The 25,046-nt window shown below is 40.2% G+C and overlaps 1 protein-coding gene across 5 annotated transcripts in view; it reads left to right on the top strand.

Annotated features, from left to right (window-relative positions):
* Positions 1-25,046, top strand: part of ICA1 (islet cell autoantigen 1) — a 135,223-nt gene that overhangs the window by 91,806 nt on the left and 18,371 nt on the right. Inside the window, exons 7-12 of one of the 5 annotated variants that reach the window (XM_021689561.2) lie at positions 1,380-1,505; positions 2,524-2,622; positions 14,758-14,852; positions 17,071-17,123; positions 20,258-20,320; positions 20,432-20,464. In XM_021689561.2, coding sequence (XP_021545236.1) covers positions 1,380-1,505; positions 2,524-2,622; positions 14,758-14,852; positions 17,071-17,123; positions 20,258-20,320; positions 20,432-20,464 — 469 coding nt within the window. Of the gene's footprint in view, positions 1-1,379; positions 1,506-2,523; positions 2,623-14,757; positions 14,853-17,070; positions 17,124-20,257; positions 20,324-20,422; positions 20,465-25,046 lie in introns of all 5 variants that reach the window. The other 4 variants (XM_044919899.1, XM_044919897.1, XM_044919901.1 and 1 more) reach the window with 4 other exon arrangements.

The raw sequence follows: 25,046 nt of genomic DNA, 5'->3' as shown, positions 1-25,046 counted from the left end.
AATCTTCGTGTTTATTTTTATTAAAAAATAAAATCATTTCTAAAACAACTTTGTAGGTTATACCTTAAAATGGTACTTAGGCACTTTACCTTTTGAAATGGCCTGGAAAATTTCTTCATTCAGTCACCAAATATGTATTCAGCGCCTGCTTTGTACCAGGTCACTAGGTGCTGAACATGCAATGGTGATCAAGGTAGACATCACCCTTGCCTCCTGGTATCCTGTGATGGAAGAACTATCACTAAAGAGTCAGCATTACTCCCAGAGTAATTACTTACCATTACTTAACAGTTATCTACCTACTAACTACAACTGCATGAATTATCTGAAATAAAGTGGTATTTGGCTGGCTTTCCCTGGATAAAATATAGTGTGGTGATGCTTCAGATTTGAGGAAGGAGAAATTTTGAGTTCACCCTTTTTAAAGTAGCTGTATTATTTTTAAAACCTATTTTATTTTTTAAGATTTATTTATTTTACAGAGAGAGCATGCACAAGCATGAGTGGGGGGAGGGGCAGAGGGAAAGGGAGAGGGACAAGCAGACTGCACTGAGCATGGAGCCCAAAGAGGGGCTCGATCCACAACCCTGAGACCATGACCTGAACTGAAATCAAGAGTCAGAGGCTTAACCAACTGGGCTACCCAGGCACCCCTTAAAAGCTTCCATTTTATTATCAAATAATGTATAGAATTGACATTTCTGAATTTTTTACTGACCTCCATTTTGAACTACTACATGGCTGAGGGATAGAGGGAGAATTGCTTGTGTACATACTCAGTAATAAAAACTTGAAAGTTTATCAGCTTTTTAGGCTGTGTCACAATTCTCTTATGTGGTATCCTCGGTTGGATCTTGGAACAGAAAAAAGGACATCAATGGAAAATCTAGTCAAATCTGAATAATGTCTGTTGTTTAGCTAATAGGATTGTGTCAGTGTTGAGTTCTTATTTTTAACAAATGTACTGTGTTATGTAAGATGCTAGCATTAGTGAAGCTGAGTGAAGAATATACCAGAAGTCAGCTTCAAAGAAATATAGGGAAAGAACAACAGGGTGAGAGTTATTCCTTTGCCACTGTGCATGTTTCCAGACGTCTCCCCACCATGGTTACTCAGTGAATGCTCTGAGAGGAGAGGAATTTTAACTTTTGACTGACAAATAGGATGGCAAATCTGCTGTAAAATCATCATATGCAGTACTGTTGTTGAAGTCCTTTGAAGGTAAAGAATGGATGTTGCAGGATCTTCTTGCTTGCCTGGAATTTTCAAAGGTGTTTTCTTGTGTGAGAGAGATAAGCCCACTATGGGTCTTCCCTCACTGGCAAATTTTAACCACCTAAGAGTCTGAGTGGTTCAAAAGCTCCCTTTTACTTTCATAGGTACAAACACAAGTACGCCTTGCCAAAAAAAGCTTTGACAAATTGAAGATGGATGTGTGTCAGAAAGTGGATCTTCTTGGAGCAAGCCGATGCAATCTGTTGTCTCATATGCTAGCAACGTACCAGGTAACAAAGTGATGTTGGTTATAGTGAACCAAGAATGTTTCGAGGTTTAGGGGGACAGAAAGACAGTGTTGGAGCTAAAAGTATGGTTTGGGCATTATGAAGTTCTGAATGTCTTGCTCACAATTTACTTTCCACCCCTTTCCCTTCTAGTAGACCTACAGTTTACTCAAACTGAATATTAGCTATTTCCTGTGCCCACACTGCTTTCTCACTTTCCTGCATTAACTTAGGTGGTTCCATCTGCCTGAGTGCCTTTCCCCTCCATTGTACCTTTCCATAGTCCCCTCTGTTTGACGTACCAGTCTGAGTATTGCGTCCTTCAGAAAGCCTCCTCTGAATTCACTCTGCGTTGTGGCCTCTACTTCCCATGGCACCGTCAATCACCTACTCATCAGGTTGTCATAATTCAAGGAACTATTAATTTTTGTCTCCTTCTAGCCTGAGTTCCTTCAGGATAGTACTCATATCCAACAACAGTGCTTTTGGGCACCAACTGAGTGTGGGAGGCCAAATTCTGGGTGTTGTAGGGAATATAAAAATTAGTAAGACCAAATTCCCTGTCCTCAAGGAACTTAGTTTCAGAAGGAAATCAGAGATAGTACATACAGTCTGACTATATTGTCTGTATTTCAAGGAGAAAGCAGGGTATGTGTGCTAAGTGAAATAAGTTCTACAAAATCCAATGAGATTTTAAAGAGGGACAAATCGAATCAGCGGAGAGATCACAAAAGCAGATTGGTAATGATCCCTGGGTTTTGGGGGATGGATCACATGGGACAAGTACAGAAAACAGAGAGAAGAATGTCCCAAAATGGTGGAGCATTATTAGCCATGGGAGGCAGTATTGGGGGGAACTGGGAAGCATTGAGTTTGGCTGAAATACGAGGTATAAAGAGGGGCATAATGGGAAACAAGCCTGCAGAGGTGAGTTGGAATCCTATGTGGCCACCCTTCTCCAGGGCCTGTGGCTAGATCTGGGCATTCGAAACATTAATAGCTGCACTGTCTTTCCTTACAGACCACCCTGCTTCATTTTTGGGAGAAAACTTCTCACACTATGGCAGCCATCCACGAGAGCTTCAAAGGTTATCAACCATATGAATTCACTACATTAAAGGTATGAAAGCTAGAGAGGCCATTAGAAAATCTTATGAAAAGTAATGTTTTGTTTACATCAGAGTGTCCATGGCAGCAATCATCATTACTGCAACAGACTCCCAATGTCAAAGAGGGAACTATGTCCCCTAGTATAGTCTTTTTTTGCATAAGTATTCGTCACAGCAATACAAAAACACAGCTGGAACCTTGGGGTACATATTAGTGGAAGGTGAATTGTGGGGACTGGTCCTGCTTCTTTAAATGACTTGTTTGACTTTGTTAAAGGGAAGATTGTACAAGTCTAGTATACTCCATAACTTTTTAATTATTAAATTCAAATATGCTCACTTGAAGAGGTATTTTTCTTTCCTCTGTTACTTCTGACAAATGTCATTTTATTCTGTGAGTATCATCTAATACAGAATTAGATTCCTGTAAGACTACAGGAATATTTTCCGGTCGAAAAAGCAACATTAAACTCAGTGATTTCTCAACTTAAAGGGGATATATGCAAATATCTGATTCTCAGGATTGCAACTGAATGTGGAATCATTTTGGTTGCTGAGGGAGAATGCATGTCGAGAAGGAAGTGACTTGGGTTCCAAAAGGATTTTGAGAATGAGAGAACACTAGGTACTTTGTTGCCAGGTCATATCTTTGGGGGGAAAAAAGACCAGGAAAGAACTTGTTAATACCTTGAAATTACCTTCCTTCTAATTTTTCAGGCAATTTGTAAATGACTCATCACCTTGCTTGAGAAAACATTAAAAAGCCTTTTTTTTTTTTTTTTTTTTGCTTTAAAACACCTCTCTGATTTTGAAATGTTTATAATGTCACTGCATCTATAAAAGTACTAAGACAGAAACCTTTAAGACCCTGGCCCTTTAAATGAAAGTCCCTAGAGGAACCCAAAATAGTTCACTCACCTTGAGATGCACCTGCCCTGACTCCAGACAGGACATCTGGCCAGTGAAGTTTGTTCTTCATAATCCTCCCGTCAGCTGGTCATTTGCTCATTTATTGGCACTCGCTGACATGCTGCATGGTAACCGGATTCAGAATATGCCCCTTTTTTTGCTCTGTCAGCTGGACTGAAGCACTTGAGGGGAGGGACTTCTTATTTCCTAGGTATCCTCCTTTGTCCAGCCAAATGTTTGTATCCAGTGACCCCAAAGCCTTTCTTATCACATCATCAATATTACCATTGTTGGTAGGACTGTATTCCTTCCCCATAATTTATTACTCACTTTTACCACCTTAGGAAGCAGCTATCCTGACCAAGCCATGTTGATTAAAATTATTACAACTCACACTCTTCACATTTCTTATACAGGCCTGAACAGAATCCTGTCACTTATTCTTTGATAAGGCAGAGAGTTTTAGGTTTTAGGGTGTGTATGTGCATCAGATTTTATTTTATAATAAATACAGTTTCAGAGTTTGTCTTTTGAAAGACAACTGTACATAACTCAGATCAGCTAGGTGGAAGATGGAATGATGCATTCTGCAAAGACGATTTAAAAGAAGTTCAGGTTTGAGTTAATTGCATATAAAGCACACTATGAAATTGAAGTTGTGCCACAAGCATGGAAGAATCCTTATGTGTCGCTCTGGCCTCCTGTGCTGAGGAAAATATGGCTCTTTAATTGTTGCCATGATATTTATCCTGCAGAGAGGATCAAGCTGATTATGTTAGAGGATTTCTGGGCAGAGAATTTCGTTAAAGTTTGATGGCACTGGTTCAGGATATAATTACAAATATTTTGGGCACATGACTATCCATTGCCTTTTACATCCCCAGAGTCTTCCTTAAATATATGGTTTAAGTAACAGTTTATGGTTTAATTGTAATATAAACTCAGTAGAAATAATATATCTGTTGAGGTATAATATAATTATAGTAATATTAAGAATGTTAAGTGTCCAGTAATCAACCAACTAAACTAGGCTGTTATTACTTTTCTAGAATGCTATTCGTCTAGTCTTTTCAATGATGTTATATTGGAATCACAAGCTAGTCACTAATTATTTTCTTTATATGGACCTAAACCTATAGAATAGAATCCTGTTATCACACAGCTCATTATTGCCCACATAGAGGCATATTACATATCATCCTGCATGCCACAAAACATGAAAATGAAAATCACTAATACCTTGTGTATTACCAGCAAGCATGAAGATATTACCTGACTTAGCAACCTCTGGCACTAATGTATTTTTTTTTAAACATACCTTGCATTTAAAAGATTTTGATTTGATTGAGTCATTTTCAAAATGTCATTTTCTTCTGAATGGCACTATATATTAATAATGGATATTTTGAAATTCAAATAAATATTTTCACCATTTATTTGTTCTCTGGATTTACCTGAGCAAATAGCCCCTGAAATGCCTTTTGGGATCTGGCTGGAAAGAAAACATTGTCTTTGGAGAGGTTTGCCAAGCTCTGTTAATGAAAAGCAACCCATTTGTTTTCTTTGCTGCAGGGTGTATTCTGAGTGTTGGTAATTGTGCCACTGCAGCTGGATTTCCTGACTGTTAGTTTTATGCTTGATGAAGGATGATAATTAATGTGTTAAACACTCGATGCATCCTGTTTGGAGGGAAGAGACTTCTGCTGCAGAATTACGGGGATATAACTCATGCCCCAGAAGTTTTAAGTTTTATTTCTAATGAACCTTTCTCTAGAAAACATGTGTCATTCTTTCCCAGAATAATTTTATTGTAAAAATGAATTGAGTCTCCACCTCTTACAACTTGAAAAATACCCAAGTGACTATGTTGACATTTTGCAAATATTTTGTGGTAATGTTTTATGTGACAACTATTGCTTTTTTACTCAGGCCTGATATGGTTCTATTAATTGTACCTTTATTGACATAATCCTTCATCATTTAAATTTTATGATTAATAAATTTTTGTCACATTTTAACTTTATGGGAAATTTAGCATTGAAATTTAATATTACAAAAAAAATTTTTAATATTACAATTTTTTAAAATCTAAATACAGCAAAGCTCAAATTTAAAGTGGAGAGAACCATCTTTTGAAGTGATTTCCAATAAAAGAAGCAATGTTCTAATCTCGCATTTTCAAACAATAAATATTTATTGTTTCATTAAAGTGCTACTAAACATAGGGATTTTGCATGGGTTATTATTAATGTTAATTTTATACTGATTCCAAATCATCGGAGAATGTCTTTCACATGGTAGAAATAGTCATGGAGATAGGAATGGAATATTTCTAGCCATATCTCAAAAGCACTGTCACTTTTTTAGAGAAAGTAATTTAGACCATGAGTTTAAAAGCATTTTTTTAGAAAGCTGAATGAAATGCTGTTTGTAGGAAAACAGTGCCCTGTCTTAAATTATCGACCCTCAGATGTGGTCATGTTTACTTCATCCTTCCAGGATGCCGTTTACTTACACATTTCCCCACAGATCCAAAACAGGCTTCAGAGAAGGCAAAACAAAAACAAAAACAAAGGCAAAAGCAAAATACCCCTGTGGAGTCGAGTTGGCTTTTCCCTGGAAAAATCTAAAATTCTATTTGTATTAGTGGTCTTTTCTCCCCTATTATGTGGGTTGAGTTAGATGTCTTTATAGAGAAGTGAGCACTGGGGGCCCTTTGAAAAAGTGGACACACCCACTGGGAGCTGGTTGGGGAGAAGGCATATCCTTCTCTGATTTTTTTTTTTTTTTCTAAGAGATCAGAGTGCCTATATTTAATGAAAACGGCCAGTAGTAAAATGGAGTTCTGTGATGTGCCCCATTCCAGTGTTTTTAGCAGGAAAGCCAGGTGTTTTACTCTGGATACATGATAAAACAAAGTATGTAAGGTCAGAAGCTCTGGAGACAGCCAGACCTGGCTTTAACTTCAGCTCTGACGCTTCCCGGTTATGTAGAGGGGGTGGTGGCACCAGTGGTCCCACAGTGAGGGTCGTAGGGATGGATTTATCAAGAATTCTAAGGTGGATCCAGAAGACAGCCATTGGTAGTATCGATACAGAGGGTTTTGTTGAGGTTGCCAGGTTCTGTAGCCTAGTGTAAGTTCCTTACTGTTTTTACCCTAGATGATAAGTTTTGCAGTGAGTTTCGCAGGCAAGGCTGTGAATGGCAGTGGGATAGGTGTCCCAGACCTCGCCCAGGATGACCCACTCCCTCCCTGACTCCCACAGATGCTCTGGCAGCTCCATTGCCAAACCTGTGCTTTGGCCCTGCAGGCCCTGGTCTGGGCTGAGAGAATTCCCCCAGGGATAGGAGAGGGCAGGGCAGGCCTGCAAGCAAGAAAGGCAAGGAGGCTTCCCACCCTGCAAACAGGCCTAATTCTAAAAAAATGTACTTTGACTTTGCAACTGGCTTTTGCCCTGCGCCAGGATTTTAACTAAGGAAACCCGAATTTGAAAACCTAACTTTGGGCATGTTCAAAAATAACCATTGAAACAGATGTGCCCATGTTCCCTTTCTTCTCTCCTGGGGTCTAGGGCTTAGCACTCTTATATGGAACATCATTCTGGAGACCAAAATGCTTTTAGCTTTCACAATTCAAAAAACATCCTTCTCTAGATTTTGTTTTTCTCAAATTTGTATGCTTAACAGCCTTCTTCCACCCACCTCCACATTTCTCAGTTAATCACTTGAACATTTACCGACAAGCCACACAGCTCTGTAGTTACTTGCTTTGAAAATAAAGCCATAATAGTTTTTATGAAAATTGGGTAAATATCTCTGCAGTGCTATTTTAGTTGCCAGTCCCAACATGGCAATTATTCATGGCGAGCATCCAGAATATCCTTGTAGACTTTCAAGTTTTCTCTCAGTGTCATTACTTTACACAGCATTTAGCAGAATGACTTTTTTCCCCCAAGCTGCTCCAGGTCAGATCATTGCAAAATTAAGATGCATCCAAGTCATGGGAGAGGAGTGTGTAGGGGGGCTGACCATGGCCACCACTGTAGTCTGAGGTGGACAAGCCAGAGTGTGGGTGATCATCAGTCCGTCCATCCTTTGTGATGACTGGCATTGGTTCTTCCAAGCAGCTGGTGGTAGCTCAGGCTCTCCTCATAACGGTAAGTTTCCTCTCCATCCTTTGCTTCTCATTCCCTTACTTTTACTCGAGGGGAATGGAAAAATATTATCATTGTGTGGGCAGTTACTTAATGCCAGAAACTCTGCTAAACGTGAGGTGAAGTAACGTCTCAGAGAATTTGTCATGGTATGCGTGACTCTAATGTGCCAAGGTTGGATATTATAATTAGTAATACTGTTAGGTTCAGCACTAATATATAGAAAGTGCATATATTTTATCCTCAAATAACCTTGAGAAGTTGGGTCTACTTGGGTTTTTTCCCCCTGTGTTTCAAAATGAAGAAACCAAAGCTCAGAAAGGTCTAGTCATCTGTCCAAGGCCACATGCCCAGGATGTGATAGCTCTGGGAACAGGGATGCTCATGCTTTTCCCACTCTACCACATGTCACTTCTTCAAGGGGTACTTCCGGCTGTGAGGCAAGAGAGCAAGAGAAGGCACAAGGGCCACCTTTAAAAAGTCCAGTTGTAAACTTTCAATTAAAAGTAACACTTTGAGGGCGCCTGGGTGGCTCAGTTGGTTAAGCGACTGCCTTCGGCTCAGGTCATGATCCTGGAGTCCCGGGATCGAGTCCCGCATCGGGCTCCCTGCTCGGCAGGGAGTCTGCTTCTCCCTCTGACCCTCCCCTCTCTCATGTGCTCTCTCTCTCTCATTCTCTCTCTCAAATAAATAAATAAAATCTTTAAAAAAAAAAAAAAAGTAACACTTTGAAATGTTTGCACATAGGTGAAAAACATCCTCTGTATGTCAGTCCCTCAGATACCTAGGAACCTAGGACCCTTCTTTTACAGTTTGGAGTGGAGTCTCCTTAATCTCCTTTGGCACTTCATATGAAGGAGTTCAGTAAATGTTCTTGGCTCGGCTATTCAATACTATTTCTTAACTAGTTGTAGAAGACCTGGAATCAAATATTGCTTCTACCTGTTCATGTAATTCAGTAAGTTACTTCACCTGAGTCTCCATTTCCATATCAGGAAACCAGGAAGATAGTGTTTATCTGGGTTTTGTGAGATGTGTAAACATGGAGTGCGGTACCTAACACAAGATGAGCCCTTAAGACATCTAATTCCTTTTCGACCTTGAAAAATTGTTGATAAGAAAGCACATTTTGATTGCTCACGATGAGCTTGGTACTGTGCAGAAGCATTATCTACATTAATCCTCAGTGTTCCAAGGAAGGTATACTTGTCATTAACTCCATTGTTCTGAGGGGTGAGCAGAAGCCCCCAAGGGGTGAAGACCCTTTTCCATGCCCCAGCACTACTTGATCTATCCAGTAGTTGCACCTCTTTCCAGGACACTGTGATGCCTTCCCAGTAACAATTTTCCATCGTATTTTAAAGAACAAGATTATATATCTTACTTATGATTGTGTTTATTTTTCTCTAATCTTACCTTTTGTTCTACAGTACAATTCAAGAGTACCTTCTGGTCCTAGATTAACAGTGCTCCTTATATAGTATCTTCAGAGATTTATAACTGCATGGGTGGGGAGGCCACGTGTGCTAAACGTCCATGAATTGTGCGTCTCATACACATCATTGGCCTCTGCTTTTTATTCCTCATGTGCTACCAATTATATAAACACAAACATACACACACCCAACTGAGTTCACCATCTTTTAACCATGCCTCACTATTTTCAGCACTTCCATTTCCTTTTATAGACAATCACTTGGCACCTTCATATGCATACAGTATAATTAATGGAAAGTAGCCTAAGAAAATTAAATGTCGTAATTAAAGATTAGAGAAAATGTCACTCAATTGTCAAGGCTAAACTTAAACTTAGGTCATTATATTAGGGCTGGCTGCTAGCCTTTTGTCTGTGAAATTTGTTTTGTGAGTAGTTTTGCTTTCATTCAGATGAATGTTGCTCTTGCTTTTATTTTCCTAATACAGGAAGTAGTAACTCCCATTATTATATTAAGCTGCTTCCTTTCTAAGACACTTTTGCAAGCTCAGTCTGCGCATTTCCTCTGTCACGCTGATCTTATATATTGTGTGTGTGCTTCCTGAAACCATTTAAGCATTGATGGAAACTATTAGCATGTCAGTGCAGCCTTAAACAGAGAAAGGTTACTTAGTCTAAAAACATTCTTTCCTCTGTACAAAACGTTTCATTCTTGAACGATGCTGTATTGCTGCTAATACATAGTGATTTTCACAAGCAATTTTAATGAAGGACCCAGTTGGGTTTGGGGTCTAGAAACAGTGTTTTGACGTTTCATTTCTGGACGTGGATTTGAATGTGGCTTCCATCAGCCACTGATTCAAAATAGTTCCATCTGATGGCCACCCCTGGCTGTGCAATCAGCCAGGCCTCTTAGGCTCATTTTGCCTGACCAGATGTTCATGTCACACAGAAAATGCTGTCACCCCTGACTTTTACAGATGCTGTAGGGTCAAGCATTTTCAGCTGAGTTGTGGACTTTAAAATACTATAAAGAATTTACCTCCACCGCGGCCCCCACTTAGCCCTTTTCATCAAACTTTGAAGAAAGCACTGGTTCACCATGTAGAATATCCTGTATCGGACAGGCACACCCAGGAACTAGTGCTGAGAGAGGAAAGGGGATGTGATTCGTGCTCTGTGATGTTTCAAAGTGCCTCTAAGTTTCTTTATTAGCTATATTGTTTATCATCTTTGTAAGAAACAGGTTCCATATGTGTTGTTGTGGTTTTTTACCCTTGCTGTATGGAGGAGTATTTAGCTCAGTTTGATCTAAAAGTCTCTCTTGCTTCAAAAGATGCCACTTAAAAATATCCTAAAATTGACTATGGTGATGGTTGCACAACTCTGTGTCTATACCAAAAACCATTGAATGGTATACTTTAGATGGGTGAATTCTACGGTACATGACCCAGTCACTTTGTATCCCCCATGATAGATTCCCCACACAAGATTCCCCTTAGCTCAAAATTCTAATATTTAATAAATAAGCCCAGGTGTTCAGTATTAATTTTCTTATGGTTCTATAAACCTTTTCCTGTTATTCCCCTGAGGCTTTGAATTTCCTAGCTAAAGAGCTATAATTTTTAACCTTAAAGTTTAACCTTAGGTACATTAATTTATCAACCAAACACGTGCATATTTAGCACCTCTCTTGAGTGGCAACAGTCAAATGGTTATAGGGACAATGGTAATAGGAAGAGAGGAGCAATGGTAACAGGAATTATTAATAATAAATTAGCGATTGGAACTGTAGCCATTCTGTTAGTGAAGCACAATAGTGACTTAACTGTGATCATGGTGACAGGGAGCCAACAATTGAGTCCCTGCTAATGGCCCAACAGGGAAGGGGTTGAAAAGAAGGAAGGAGTGGTTTACATTACAAAGGGATTGTCTGAGAGCTGCTGGAGTGTGGTTATGAGGGGAGGTCGGCCTGGAGACAGAAGGGATGATAACCATGGAGCTGTCAAGGGCATCTCAGGGGCTTAGGCAAGCCCTGTGGCAGCTAGACACAGCTGGCTGAGAGCAGACATGTCCTGGCCCTGCCTAGTGCTGATTGAGAAAAAGGAAATGCAATGAGAAGGTAATTGAGCAAACCAGGAGGCCTGGACAAAGCGTCACAGAATTGAAAAGTATGTCTTGGGGCCATCAGAACCTCAGCTGAAAATACTCCCGGCTTCACTTTGACCAGAGTTGGACCATTCTATGGACAATAAAGCTGCTGGAAGGGTGTGTGTGTGTGTGTGTGTGTGTGTGTGTGTGTGTGTGTGTGTCTGTCCCTGTGTGTGTGTGTCTGTGTGTGAATAAAATGCTGTGATTGGCAGATCTATTGAAAAGAGTAAGTCTTTGACATCTGTTGAACTTCTCCTTATGGTTGCATATTTCCAAAATACACACACACACACACACATGCCCAGCTTTTTTTTTTTTTTTTAAAGATTTTATTTATTTTTATTGGAGAGAGAGAGAATGAGAGGGAGTACATGAGAGGGGGGAGGGTCAGAGGGAGAAGCAGACTCCCCTCTGAGCAGGGAGCCCGATGCGGGACTCGATCCAGGGACACACATGCCCAGCTTTTACCAGATGCTTTGGGGTATATGATTTTAAAAAAGAACATCTATACTACAGTCCATATTCCAGTGGCCTTGTTTGTTCCAATACTGTCCTTTATCACATTTCCCCCTCCAGCTGATAATCATGGATCCCGTTTCGTTGTCATGCACTGGAGAGATAAAAAGGGCAAAATAATATGATGAAGCCAGTGGGGCACAATGTTAAATATTGATGAATGTGGGTAAAGAAATGTTATCCCTGTGTGACCCCTGCTGGCCTCTGTATCTTGATCTCCTAGGACTTGTACTCTTGCCCACTATATTATAATCGCAGTGGATTCATTTTGTTCCTCCACCAAGCCGAGCTATTCCTTCCTTTAGGCCTTTGCCCTCAGGCCTCCGTTTCTCCCTGACCTGCACACGGATGGCTCCTGCCTGTCTTCTTTTTTTTTTTTTTAAAGATTTTATTTATTTATTTGAGAGAGAGAGAGAATGAGAGAGAGCACGTGAGAGGGGGGAGGGTCAGAGGTAGAAGCAGATTCCCTGCCGAGCAGGGAGCCCGATGCGGGACTCGATCCAGGGACTCCAGGATCATGACCTGAGCTGAAGGCAGTCGCTTAACCAACTGAGCCACCCAGGCGCCCCTCCTGCCTGTCTTCTGACTCTCAGCTGAAATGTCACTTCCAAGAGAGGATGTTCTTGCTAACTGAAGTAGTGACCCAGTCACTTTGTATCCCCCATGTTAATTCCCTGCCTTAGACCCATCATTAACTAGTAATTCTGTCTGTCTTGTTCACCATTGTATCTCCAGCACCCAAAACAGCACCTGGCTCTTGGTAAATGCTCTAAAACTATTTGTTGACTAAGTGTACTAATCTAAATGTCCAGAAATAGTCCTTACCAATGATGGCAATGCCTTTGGGATGCAAGAAAATGCTTCAGAACTACAATCATAGCACATATATTCAATGAAAAAACCTTGACCTTATGTTAGAAAAATGGTGAATGAATGTGTATTTACCTATTTTAATTTAATATTGAATGTTTATGATATATAAAATCTTTTTTATATTCTCTGATGAGGAATATTTTTTATTATGAAATATGTACACATATTGCTTAAGAAGACATCTATATGCAATGATTCCAATTATATAAAGTAGTATGAGTATGAAAAACCAGAAAGGAAATACATGCAAATAATAACTAACTTTGGGGGGAAATCAAATTATGAGTAGTTTTTCCTTTTTAATTTTCCAAGCATTCTACGTGTGGTTCTATTATTTTTCTAATTAAAAAAATACTTTTTTAAGAAACAAAACACAGTACAGAATAGATATAATCAAATGTGAATAGGACTGTAAATACACTTTGAAGATGGAAAGACTTTCTTGAATTTGGCGTGCTTAGTGAATGAAGCTTTAAGGAAAATACCAGTACTTGATCTGGGCTTTGCAAAGACTGATCAGACTTTTTTTTTTTTTTTTTTTTTTTAAAGATTTTATTTATTTATTTGACAGAGAGAGACACAGCGAGAGAGGGAACACAAGCAGGGGGAGTGGGAGAGGGAGAAGCAGGCTTCCCGCCCAGCAGGGAGCCCGATGCGGGGCTCGATCCCAGCACCCTGGGATCATGACCTGAGCCGAAGGCAGACGCTTAACGACTGAGCCACCCAGGCGCCCCCTGATCAGACTTTTGAGGGTGGACAAATAGGTGGAACTTTTTTGGGTAAAGAACCAGAATGAACAAAGATAGGAGGGGGGCAATTAGCACATAGAAGGCGATGAGGAGACAGGCCTACGTGAATGGAAAGCTCCCATTTGGAAGCCACAGGGAAGCAATCTGGGAGATTAGGATAGGATCCCATCTTAGAAGATCTTTCAAATCAGGCAGACAGGTTTAGACTAGAAGTGGAAAGAAATACAGAAGTACTGTGGGTTCTTGAGAAAAATGGTACCATGATTGCTTGGGTGTTATAGGGAAATTATTCTGTATAGGGAGTGAGAGCATAACACCAGTGTCCACCTGGCATCCACAGCAGACACTGCCATCCATCATAGCTCTGCTCTGCAAAGACTCTGTCTCCAGACCATCTCCGTCCAACCTGCAGCTAGACATCACAGATCTGTCAGAGTTGGTGTAGGGAACGTGCTTGTCACCTTCTGTGTGTAGGTCACACTAGAGAAGAGAAAGATGGGAAGGGGAAGGAGGACGAGACAGGAAGGCCCAAAGGACAGATTTTAAAGGTTCTAAGATTATAAGCAGGTTAAGTATCTTGAGATGTTTCTTGTGTAATTTGTAGGTTTGTGGTTTAATTAGAACCACAAGTAGAGATCTCTTTTTATAACTCATTATTCAGTTATTATGGAAATGTTTTGCTTTTTTCAGGTTTGCTGCTGGTGTACAGTTTTTAGGCACTGGATTTTTTAAAAAAGTCTTTCCTTAAATATTTAATAAAACTTGAGAACAATAACTCCAAGAAATTATGTTCCAAAAAAAGATTCCCACCCGTTTTTAATCTACAAAGATTTGGATGCACCTGCTCTGTCCACTTGTGGGAGTTGTCAGAATATGTTAAGCCACTATTTTGTTTTGTTTTGTTTTTTCTTAAAAAAAGGTTTTGTTTTCTCTTATTTTTCAAAAGCTGTTTTTAGATTATAAAATCACAAACAAAATTAAAAATAAAATGAAATTGTCTCATCTTTGGGGGAGAAAACTTCTATTTTGTCAGTGTGTGGGCTGCAAGCAGAACGGAATGTTTATCTTTGCTGCATGTTAAAGATGGAAAATAAAGTTAGCAATAGCCAAAAGGCCTTCTTTTGAATAACTTATCACGAAGGGGAAAGCATAAATCTAGTGGCAAAACAATTTTCCTCTATAGGCTAGTATTTCTTGGATGTGTCTGAGAACATTTAAAATCTCTTTTCTGTCTACTTGATAGGATCAAAGGTAACCTCCCCAAACCTTGAATTGAAGGTTTGGTTTCTGGACCAGAGGAAGTTGAGTTTTTTATTGATCTTTCTTTTTCTTTTTTTCCTTTTCATTATCGTGATCAAGAGCTTACAAGACCCTATGAAAAAACTGATTGAGAAAGAAGAAAGGAAGATCACCCAGCAGGAAAGTGCAGAGGCCACCGTGGAGGAGCCGAGGCAGTAAGTTATGGCTGCTTCTCTTGGCAAAATCTTTATTTCCACAGGCAAGGGCGGCAAGTCTGTTGGGGTCTCAAACACAGGCCAGTTGCTTTACTTCCTCACTTCTCTGGGTTGATGTATTAAAATGAAGCCCAGACTTGGCCTGCACATAGTCCTGCTCGGCCAGGACTCATCCCAATAAGAGACGCATTTCTCGGGTCTTAGAAGGAGCACACTTGTGAGGAGTTGACTGGGACGAGAAAAGGCACACGTCTCCAGTGCTCTCTGGCTCTCTGTATGGTGGCCTCAGCCCCAGCTTTCTGCTCTGTCAGGCTTCTGGACCCAATCTGGTCCTTTTGTTACCATCATTTACAGAATCCTGTCCCAGATAGGAAATCCCCTGGCTTTTTCTCTCGTAGAAGGAAATAATAACCTATGAGATTGCCTCAGGAGACATCGAGTACTAAGGTGTTATCATACAAAAGTGTTGGGTTCTGACATTTTGTTTCCTACTCTTCAGACCTTCTGTTTTTTCCTCTGTGAAGCAGAGTGCAGGAAGTGACTGCTCCATCTCCATTTCTTGCCACTTTACAGAGAAGGGGCCTCCAGTCATGTTACCTACTGAGACAAATTTCTCAACATATGTGGTGCATGATGTGTCCTGATCCCATTCAGCAAGGAAGTTTCAGTGTGAATCCTTTCCTATTGAGATATCAGGGCTTGCAGGAACAGGGTTAGTCTTGAACTGGCTGACCTAGGAAAGTGGATTACCTTACCTCCGTTTGGGATTCTTTCTCCACACAAAAAAATTTAGATGATAATTGTATGGTAAAACCAGCTTGTATTTTTACTGTGTTTCTGAAATTTCAAATATATATTTTTGTCCCACAGAAGTATTTGCTGCCAGTATTAGCCTTTTTAATTTTATTTATTTATTATTTATTTTTTTAGTGGAGGTAGGGGCAGAGAGAGAGAATCTCAAGCAGACTCCCCACTGAGTATGGAGCTCAACGCATGAGATCCTGAGATCATGATCTAAGCTGAAATCAAGAGTCAGACTGAGTCTTAACCGACTGAGCCACCCAGGCACCCCAAGCCTTTTTAATTTTAAAGCAAATACTAGAAAATTCCTTTAGTGTAAAACAAAGACAGGTTTTCACTGTGGGAACAGCTATAGAATATGATCTGAAACTAATAAAATTAACTATTTTAGGGAGAAGCAGTTTAACCTATTCCTGGTAATAACAGTAATGCTTAGTACCCTTTAGTGAGCTCTACTATATATTAAGTGCAATGTCAGGTGCTTTGTTATATGTTTTCTCTACTCATTCTCACAACAACCCTTTGTGTAATCAATGCCAACATTTCCTCATTGTTTAAATGATGGCAGTGAGGCTCAAAAGAAGTGAAGAGACTGCCCATGGCCCCTGGTGTAGTAAGAGGCAGGACCTGGAATGAGTTCTGGTACCTTCTTTTCACCCATATATGTTACTGCAATCAAAGTATTAGCCTTCACTCAGAAAGGAGCCACCCGAGATTGTTTCGATTAGTTCTCCTTAATTTCAGGTTTCTCCATTATGTTAGTACTTCTTTTTAAAAGCTCAAAAAGTGTAATCCAGTAACTATTTTAAATGCAAAATGGAAATTTAGCAAGAATTTTTTTTTTTTTTTTCAAAAATAGCAGGTAAAGGTGCTTTAGAGGGGGAGGTTCAAAGGTACCAGCTGAGTCTCAGGGTGGTGATATGTCTCTGCCGTGATCTTAACTGGTATGGTGAGAGTTCAGTAGGTGACAGTCTTCTGGATTTGAGACGGATCCTGCTTTTGCTTTTCAGCCTTAGTAATTTAGCTAACCTCCTGAGGTGTCCTCTCCTGTAACAGCAGGAATCAGAATAAACACTCACTTGCCCATCAGTTTTTTAACTACGTTTTTAAAAGTGATAACTATACAGTATCTATTTTAGTTATACCTAACTGCCCACCTAGATATTTACAGAATATATGACTTGTGATGAAAATTCAGTTATTAAGATGCTACTAACCAGCCTTAGGAGAGGAAAAAGCCAGCAAAAGTATTTCCTCTTAAAAAAATGAATAGCATGTAAATGACTGTATGTTCATGTGTGTGTGCACACGTCTTTGTGTTGTAAGTGCAGTAATATTGTACAGAAAAATCTGGCTGTATCATAAATATAAAATTTTCAGAACTAGATTACTAAACTTTTTTTTTTTTAATTTTAAGGTTAATTTCATTAGAGGATGAAAACCAGCACAAGGAGTCTTCTAGTTTTAAGAGTAAGTTTTGATTTTTATTTAGAATTGCTTCTGAAATACTGCTCAGCAACCAATTCATTTTCTTTTTTGGCAGACTCCTCCTAGGCCTTTCTTCTTTTCCATTTGAGAAAATACTATATTAATTTGCTTTTTCTTTTTTTACCATTTCGGTTTTAAATTTTCAAATATCGGTGATGCCGACTAAATAGCATTATTGGGAGAGGGTTTTATATTGTGAGCCAGAGAATAGCACCGTCAGTCACTTCTGCAGCAGCCCGTCAGAGGAGCATCCGAAATGGAGAATTAACAGAGAGCGATTTCTTTTACAACAGATGATAACATTTCTGCTATTGCCATTACTAGTTCTAACTGCCATTCGGGCTGTAAAGATAGTTTTAATAAGATTACATGATCAGATTGGGTGAGTTGGTTTCCACTGTGTTGTGGGGTGGGGGCTGGTCTTTGTTGGGAACAGATGAGGAGAGCTCAGACACGGCTCTAGCAGGTGATTCCTGGGTCTGCTCTGTAATGAGTAACACCTGCTCCCTTGGGTGTGCTGATCCTCCAATTGTTGGGAAAGCGATCGGAGAGTTAGTAGATGATGCAATGTGCCATGAAAGGTTTGTCAGCTATTCCTGGCTCCTGCCATGATGGCTAGTTCTTTCACTGGTTCTTCTCATAATGGAGTGGAGGGTACAGTAAAACGTGGTGGGACTAAGGTGATGTAATGCTGAGCTTTTCACTGGGACTCAAATCCTCAGGGATGCAAGGGAAAGCTTTACAGGTGATATGGAGAGAACTGAAATTACCCCAACCCTCTGCTCAGCCTGGCCCTTGAAGGGGGGGGGGCATATCCGCCTTTGCCTCACTCTACCCTTTGCTGTGGCAGCCCTTCCAGGAGATAGGAGGAGGCAAAGCAGACCCTGGGACTTCCTTTCTCTTCTGTTCTTTTCCTCCACTCTCTACCTTCCTTCTGTCTTTCCTCCTACTTTTCCAACCATTTGCTTCACCTGCTTTACTCTCCTCCCACTTTACTGCTTCATTTGCTTTTCCCTCATCTATCTTTCAAAAGAAAACAAAAACCTCTCACCTATCTGCCTCTCTAACTTGGCTTCATATCATCATTTCATGCACATACTCCCTCCTTTACTCCCATATTTGTTCATTTGTTCAACAGATATTTATTTTAAAATTTTATTTATTTATTTGAGAGAGAGAGAGCACATTGAGCAGGTGGAGGGGCAAAGGGAGAGGGAGAGAGAAAATCTTAGGCAGCCTCTGCGCTGAGCACAGAGCCGATGCAGGGCTTGATCTCACAACCAGGAGACCAAAGCCAAGAGTCAGACACTTGACCAACTGAGGCACCCAGGCACCCCTGTTCCACAGATATTTATTGAGTGCTGCCTGTGTGGCAGGTACAGCAGGAGGCTCTGGGCACACAGTAGTACACCAGACATATTCAGACCCTTCCCATGATGGGGCTCACAGTCAAAAGGGGAAGCAGGTGGTAATCTAATAATTTGCACAAGTAATTGGGCAACTCCAACTTTGATAAGAGCTGCAAGGGTTCTGGGCAGGTGCGATAGAGAGACCCCACCTGTTTAAGGGGCTCAGGTCCTAGCTAAGTCAAGTGCTGTTGCAGGAGTTATCAAGGTAAAAGAAACAGCCTGGGCCAAGACTATGAGCCAAAGAGGACCAGGAGAAGGTCAGAAAGACACTGTTCTGGAGACTGAGAGAGGGAGCAAGTGATAGAAGACAGAGAAGCAGGTCAGCCTGATGCTGTTGGCCATGTAAGAGCTCTCTGAGTGTATTGATCCACACCTCCAACCTCAGTATCTCTTGGGTGTTGACAGCATGAATTATGTTGTGGGAATCTAGAAATATTATAGTTTTGAGGGAAAATGTAAACTCCAGTTTATTATGTCTTCAAGTTCCATATCAATATAAATCACATAATAATACGAAAGAATCAAATTTTTTTCTTTGTGTAGTATGTTCCCTTGTTTGTGGTATTTGCATAATATTTTGAGATTGCAAATGTTGATTACCTTGTTTTAGGTATACATAGAATGGAATCCACCATAATTAAAGTGTCATCTGTCTTATTTTGTGACCTACAGAAAGTCTAATGTACACAGGAGCAAACGCAAGGTTTTTATTATTATTATTATTCATTTAGGAGAGAGACAGAGAACATGAGCAAGAGGGGAGGGTCAGAGGGAAAGGGAGAAGCAGACTCTCTGCTGAGCAGGGAGCCCAAGACGAGGCTAGATCCTAGGACCCCACGATCATGACCTGAGCCAAAGGCAGATGCTTAACCGACTGAGCCACCCAGCCACCCCAAGCACATCAAGTTTTAAGTCTGTTGTATTGTGTTGTATATACACACACATACACAGACACACACTTTATTATTTAGAGCAGTTTTTAGTTTACAGAAAACTGGGCAGAAGGTACAAAGATCTCCATATATACTCCCTGTCCCCACATATGCATTATTAGCATCCCCTACCAGGGTAATACATTTGTTATAGTCAATGAACCAACACTGACACATCATTGTCACTCATAGTTTACATTAGGGTTCACTCTTGGTGCTACACATTTTATGGGTTTTGACAAATATACAATGACACGTATTCGCCATTAGAGTATTATTCAGAATAATTTCACTGTCGTCAAACTCCTCCGTGGCTGCACCTTGTTCATCTCTCCCTTCCTCCAAACACTTGGCAACCACTGATCTTTTTACTGTTAACATAGTTTTGCCTTTTCCAGAATTCTGTATAGTGGGAATTATGCTGTATGTAGCATTTACAGGCTGACTTCTTTCACTCAGTGATCTGCCCTTTTTATTTTAGCCAGGCCCCAAATGGCTAAGGTTCATAGCACCATCAATAGTCAATTACTTGAATCACACATTTGTCCATGAAAGGAGAATTGTTAAGTCAGTGTCATATAGTTTTCTACCAAACAGAGCAAAGAGTCGAGGTTGTTAATTCAGAATTCATGGAGAGCCAACAGTTTGAGCAGAATGTAATCTCAGGACCCCTGCTTCTGTGTGATGAGCTGTGTGTTTACCTTACACTGCAATAGCATATGAATACACACCATTCTGAATTGGTGATAACCAAATGCGTGTGTTCTGTTGACAGCTGAAGATGGAAAAAGCGTTTTATCTGCCTCAGACAAAAGCTCTACACATAATGCATGCTCAGGTAATCTAGATTAAGGAAAATGACTCAATTTTAATAAATTTGACAAACTCCTTACAAAATGAAACTGACTCATAATTTTGTTTTCTTTCCCTTCCTCTAATGGACCTGTAGATGAACTATTAGACATGAAACCCGAAGAAGGTGGTAAGATTTATACATTTCTTTGGGGTTATAATTTAATTTTTTAATACTGTTTTTATGTGCAGGAAAATGTAATGTTTATCTTTTGAATAGCTTTTCATTCCCAAGCAAATTGTTTTTAGGCGACTGTCATTTGTCTTTATAAATGGCTTTAAATATGCCCAAGCACAAATTAGTATATATGGATTTGTCATCCTAAGTTTAACTACATAATGTTCAAACTCCTAAACCTAAAAGTTATGACATCAAAAGTCATATGCTGGGGCGCCTGGGTGGCTCAGTTGGTTAAGCGACTGCCTTCGGCTCAGGTCATGATCCTGGAGTCCCGGGATCGAGTCCCGCATCGGGCTCCCTGCTCGGCGGGGAGCCTGCTTCTCTCTCTGACCCTCCCCCCTCTCATGTACTCTCTCTCATTCTCACTCTCTCAAATAAATAAATAAAATCTTTAAAAAAAAAAAAAAAAAAAGTCATATGCTGTAGTAGAAAAAACATGGCTTGCAGAATCAGACCTGGATTTGAGTTATTAGTTCTACTATAAAGCTAACTATATGGCCTTAAGTCATTTGCCTCACCCTTGAACTCCTTCAGCCTCCTTTGCTCTCATTTGTAACATGGAACCAACAGCAACAGTCTTGCTGGGTTGTTGTCAGAATCGGAGATCATGTATATGGAGGGTCTCTCATGGCCGCTGACATGGGGACACTCTTGAGATGGGAAGCGGTTGAGAAAGTAACACTAGAAAGATTGTCCTGTGCTGCACCTCCACTGAGCCTTAGTTAAACAGAGGAAGAGTTTGCCTGGCTAGGGCACCCACCCAAGTTCAACAGACCTACAATCGCTTAGTAAATACCCCCCAAAAGAGAATCCAGAGGCATGGATCTGGATGAGACAGTCATAGTCTGAAACGGCCCCGGGAAATTGAGTGCGTTCAGCCTGATAGAACCTTTGCTTTCCATCCTACCAAGGGTTACCTTCTGATGATTTATCATGAGTCCAGAATACCCCTGAGATTCTGAGACAAACTTTAGAGCACCCTCTATCCTGGGTGGCTGGTACACAGCCTGCCCTGGTTTTACAGGTTTCTCATAGGACTGGAAATGGGGCACGATCATCCTGTAGGCCCCAGTTAACTAGGGCAGACAATTTTCTCTACTCAGTTTGAGCCTGATCTGGGTCTAATCCCCAAAGTGTGAGAGGAAGAAGGTCTGGGAAACAGAAGGCATTGGTTAAAGTTTTTTTCAAAATTGGAAAGGCAGTAGAGCTCCTGCATTAGGTTTCCAGGGTTTAGGATTATCAACTTGAGGGAAGAAACCTGTTTTCCTTTCTAATTTCTCTTTGCAGGCAGTACACTGTGCAATATCTCATGATGTCCCCATGTATTTTTGTCATAAGTACTACCTATTTGGTAAATATAGAAATCTCGTCAGGTTATGAAAGTAAAAAGCAAATAGTTTTAAAGCAAACCAGTCACTACATGGCCTCCATTTTCATAAAAACGTTTCCCCCTTGTATAAGGATAGATTACTTTGATGAAAAAAAGGAAAATTTCTTACACATTTTTTTTTTTTTTTGGAGGGGGAAATATTTCAGTCTTGCAAAGGTGGGCTACAGACAATAATATAACACACAGTAGGGGCCCACCATCTAGTTTTAGCAGATGTCCCCATTTAACAGGTTCTTTACAAGTAAACATATGTGTCAGCTTGTTTTGGTAGGAAGATTGTTATTTCTCCTTTTGCCAACCTCTTGTTTATGTAATTTGTTCTTTGCTTTTACTGTCTCCTATTTAATTTCATTATTTTAATAAACATAATTTTTGAATTAGGTATATTCACATGGCACATGATAATGATAATAAAACTGTAGGCAATAGAAAACTCTGACTCCCATTTCCGCTCTCCACTCCTCTCTATTCCAGTATTCCCAGCCCCATTCTATCCTCCTGGCATTTTTTTATGTACTCACAAGCAAATATGAGTCTATGTTCTCACGTTTCCCCCTTCTTACAAAAAAGAATTCTTGCTTTTGGATGTTGACTTTTTTTTTTTAATTTTATTTTATTATGTTAATCACCATACATTACATCATTAGTTTTTGATGTAGTGTTGCATGATTCGTTGTTTGCGTATAACACCCAGTGCTCCATGCGGAACGTGCCCTCTTTAATACCCATCACCAGGCTAACCCATCCCTCCAACCCCCTCCCCTCTAGAACCCTCAGTTTGTTTCTCAGAGTCCATAGTCTCTCATGGTTCGTCTCCCCCTCCGATTTGCCCCCTTCATTTTCCCCTTCCTACTATCATGTATCATATGACCTCACTGATATGAGGAATTCTTAATCTCGGGAAACAAACTGAGGGGTGCTGGAGTGGTGGGGGGGTGGGAGGGATGGGGTGGCTGGGTGATAGACATTGGGGAGGGTATGTGCTATGGTGAGGGCTGTGAATTGTGTAAGACTGTTGAATCACAGACCTGTACCTCTGAAACAAATAATACATTATATGTTAAAAAAAAAAAAAGAGGATTTTGACTTTTTCAACTTGGATAGTAATGGTACAACAAAAACTAACCCAGTAGCTGTGCATTTCTTCACAGAATTAAATCAGAAATGCTACTTCCTGTGATGCATGCTTACTTTCATAAGCTTCCTCCAGAGCATGTGCCATGGATACACTGGAATAAGATTGATGTCTTTCCACTTACTTAGAACTTTTATATCTCATTGGTTTATAGTTAACAGTCTTTGTTTCACAGAATAGAGGCTCATACCCTTTTTTTGAGCGCTCACGCAATTCTAACAATAGAGAGATGAATGTATTCTTCTCCAAAATGTGTACTTGTTTTCAGGCAGAAAAGTTGATTTACAGACTGTCTCAGTTAAATGCCGTGTCACATAATCTCTCTTTTCCTTTCCCTTTATCACTGCCAATGCATAAAGCCCTTCTAGAGGCGTGAGCCATGCTTTGTCACTATCTGACTCTTCTGCATTGGCAACCCCTAGGGCAGCATCAGCTTAAAGATTAACATGACCGCCAAGTATAGAAATACTGTCAGACCACAGAACTTGTGGTGACTGAAGAAAAGAGCACACGATAATTAGTTGACTTCAAAATGTGTGCCCTTCAGAAAACTGCCAGAAGGCCCAAATCCTGAATTAAAGCACTGATTATAATATGCAAGACATTAAACAATCAAGAAATAAAAAGAGCTTAATCCAGGGATGGCTGCCTTTATAGGACTTGGGGGCTATAAGCTCTAGCACCCTGCTGCTTGGGGGCCAGTTCACTCCCACTGCTAATTCTGTTAGACAAGTAATGGCCAAGCTGTGGCACAATGTTATCAAAAAGCAGACTGCTTATGACAACAACAAGGAGACAATTCTCCAGGAGCCATGCCCAGAAAATCACTCTGATTCAGTGTCATAATAAAATGTGTTTTCTCCTACTAAATAGATAATGTAAATATAAAACCAATATTTGGCCAGTTTATAAAAATTTTTAAGTAAAAAACTGAGTGATATTTTGCAATAACTTGAAAGTGGCTCTGAAATCACCTTGTGATGACATGTGACAATCCCAACCTCAATTCATGAGTTAGTTGTAACTTATAGAAGTTTTTGTGTTCCTCACAGTTGGGCTGAGAAAAATAACTAGTAGATCGGTAATTGAACAGAAAGTGATATAAAGCAGAGAGAGATGAATTTAGCCCACCTAAATCTCATTACTTGGATTTATCCAAAAGATCCTTCTCTAGGACAGGATTAACTGAAATTTTTAAGAATTGTAATTGTTGGGCACCTGGGTGGCTCAGTTGGTTAAGCGACTGCCTTCGGCTCAGGTCATGATCCTGGAGTCCCGGGATCGAGTCCCACATCAGGCTCCCTGCTCAGCAGGGAGTCTGCTTCTCCCTCTGACCCTCCTCCCTCTCATGCTCTTTTGTCTCTCATTCTCTCTCTCGCAAATAAATAAAATCTTAAAAAAAAAAAAGAATTGTAATTGTTACACATTACAATTAAAATGTTTTGTTTCCTGCCATTTCCTTGGTTACTACTTTCAAACTTGTTCTGGCCAAGCATCAGAACAACAAAGAGGGTCATTCAGTAGCTCGCTTAGGTCTGGGTGCAGATCTTTAGCCCTTAGCAATAATACAGGCTTATGTCCCCGTGACTGGTTTCTCCCAAGATGTTCAGAACTATCTCTTGCTGTTCTCCATATAGAGCTGACTAGGGATCTGATTGCTTTCTCACATGTAGTGAGGCAAAGACTAAGCTTGTTATCTTTTCTCATCAACTTTTCCTTCTCCCTGTCTCCCTCAGCATCTGAGGATGGACTGCTGGCTCTGGTCCTTTCATAAAATAATGGTGCACTTTTAAAACCAAACAGTCTACTGTTCTTACTTGATCACCATGGAGTCAGTAGTGTTCTATATAGAGTTACTCCTACTGCTCAGGTGTCAAGTTTTCCAGTAAGATTGCTTGCTTGTTGAGATCTCATGCTGAAATGGAGGACCAAGGCTGGGGACCATCAAGAAATATTTTTTGAATGCCTACTCAGGAACTAGCACTGTTAGGGTTTTTGTTTTTGTT

Source organism: Neomonachus schauinslandi, chromosome 12 (genome assembly GCF_002201575.2).
Source record: "Neomonachus schauinslandi chromosome 12, ASM220157v2, whole genome shotgun sequence".
Taxonomy (NCBI): domain Eukaryota; kingdom Metazoa; phylum Chordata; class Mammalia; order Carnivora; family Phocidae; genus Neomonachus; species Neomonachus schauinslandi.
The sequence above is the reverse complement of the archived record's forward strand: the minus strand, read 5'-3'. Positions and strand labels throughout refer to the sequence as shown.